Here is a 1572-nt window from a genome sequence, read left to right on the forward strand (position 1 = left end):
ACAACTCGCGAAAATTAAATTGAGCCGGATTTACATTTGTCTGACGTGTCGTGTCGTGACGCGTCAGAACAGTATCGGTTTCATAGACACAACACAAGCCGTCACGTCAGATTACGATATAATTATATAAATCTAACCATATTAAATGTATGAAACCGATACCGTTATGACGCGTCACGACACGACACGTCAGATAAAATTAAATGTAAATCCGGCTTAATACTTTATGATAATATTCTAGTATATTTAAATAATAAAATTACCACCGAAATTAGGTAGAGAAAAGTAATGTGAAAATTACTCATGAATTCTTATTATTTTCCCATTGACTTACAATTATATGGACGTCGGGTCCGCGCTAAAAAGTGTCCGAACTTATAGGGCGTTAAAATCGTATACAGAGCGTCATTCACGCTTGAGTCTTCGTTTGTTCGACTGACAGCGAAGCAAGCAAAATTAGACAGTACTGCGATGACATTACAATTTCAGTTCAACGTTTTAGCTTTTTCATATTCCTTTACATGTCACTACGTTTAAATAGGTTGACTTGGGAAATTTTTTTAGCATTTTTGTATAAGACCCGTCGTCCATTTATTTGTAAGTCAATGTATTTTCCTGATATTTTGGCATGGTAATATGGTCCATGATCAATTAGTGTTTGAAAACTAATGATAATTATTTCCTTGGGTCAGTTACTAATCTATGACAACGTTTTAAAGGTTCATTGTGGCCCAGACCAAAAGATAACTTCACTATTAGTGGTTTGTTAGTAAAAGTGAACATTGCCCGAATAAATGTCCACATTGTGAAGATGGGAAAATCGAGTGGACTGCTAGTAGCTGCCGGCTTGGTGAGTACCTTTAAACTTTTAGTTACTTTGTTTATATTTTTGTAATTAACTACCTTCTTGCCTTATATGCAGGTGCTTAGTGGTTCTGTATCACTAAGTTTATTCGAATAATGTGCGGTTGAGTTCACTGATATAAATTATTATTTAATTTAACGGCGAAAGTAAACGTGATTTAATCAGCATGATTCTTCGAAGACAATTTAGTGATCAAAGTGCCGAAAGCTGAATTTATTAAAACTGATTATAAAAGTGTTCTACTATACTTTAACAAAATTCAATGGAGAATAAATGTTAACAAATTTTTAAAAAAATCACCGCAGACTACTTAACAGTTACCACAATTTCAATGTTTTTCCCTAACCGCTCACGCGATACATGCAGCCGTAGACGCATACCACACCTAGAGGTGCCGGTGATGATTTTATACCGATTTATCGGATATCGAAGTTATATCAGGTAAAATAACTAATGTTAATTGCTATTTCGGTAACTACTCTAGCAAACCATAACGTTTTTAATGCCTGGGTCTGTCATTTAAAAAAATAAACAACTTCAAAAATACGTCACGACAATCGCGTGTGTTATTGTTTGGGCTGGTGATTTCGGTGTTTATTTATTGAAAACATACCGTAAGTAGCGTTTTTTAAGTTTACCTTGAATATAAATGTTTATAAACTATACTTTAAGGAGTAATTTCATGGTAAACGTTAGAACCACTCAAA

General features: G+C 34.2%; 1 protein-coding gene across 1 annotated transcript in view; it reads left to right on the forward strand.

Annotated features, from left to right (window-relative positions):
* The first annotated feature begins 735 nt into the window (after positions 1–735).
* The window catches only part of LOC113233930, a 77150-nt gene continuing 76313 nt past the window's right edge, over positions 736–1572 (forward strand). Inside the window, exon 1 of the mRNA XM_026469166.1 lies at positions 736–850. Within this exon, the coding sequence (XP_026324951.1) occupies positions 812–850 (39 nt within the window). The 5' untranslated portion in view covers positions 736–811. The remainder of the gene's footprint in view (positions 851–1572) is intronic.

Source organism: Hyposmocoma kahamanoa, unplaced genomic scaffold, assembly GCF_003589595.1.
Source record: "Hyposmocoma kahamanoa isolate Upper Pololo Valley unplaced genomic scaffold, ASM358959v1 80, whole genome shotgun sequence".
NCBI lineage: Eukaryota > Metazoa > Arthropoda > Insecta > Lepidoptera > Cosmopterigidae > Hyposmocoma > Hyposmocoma kahamanoa.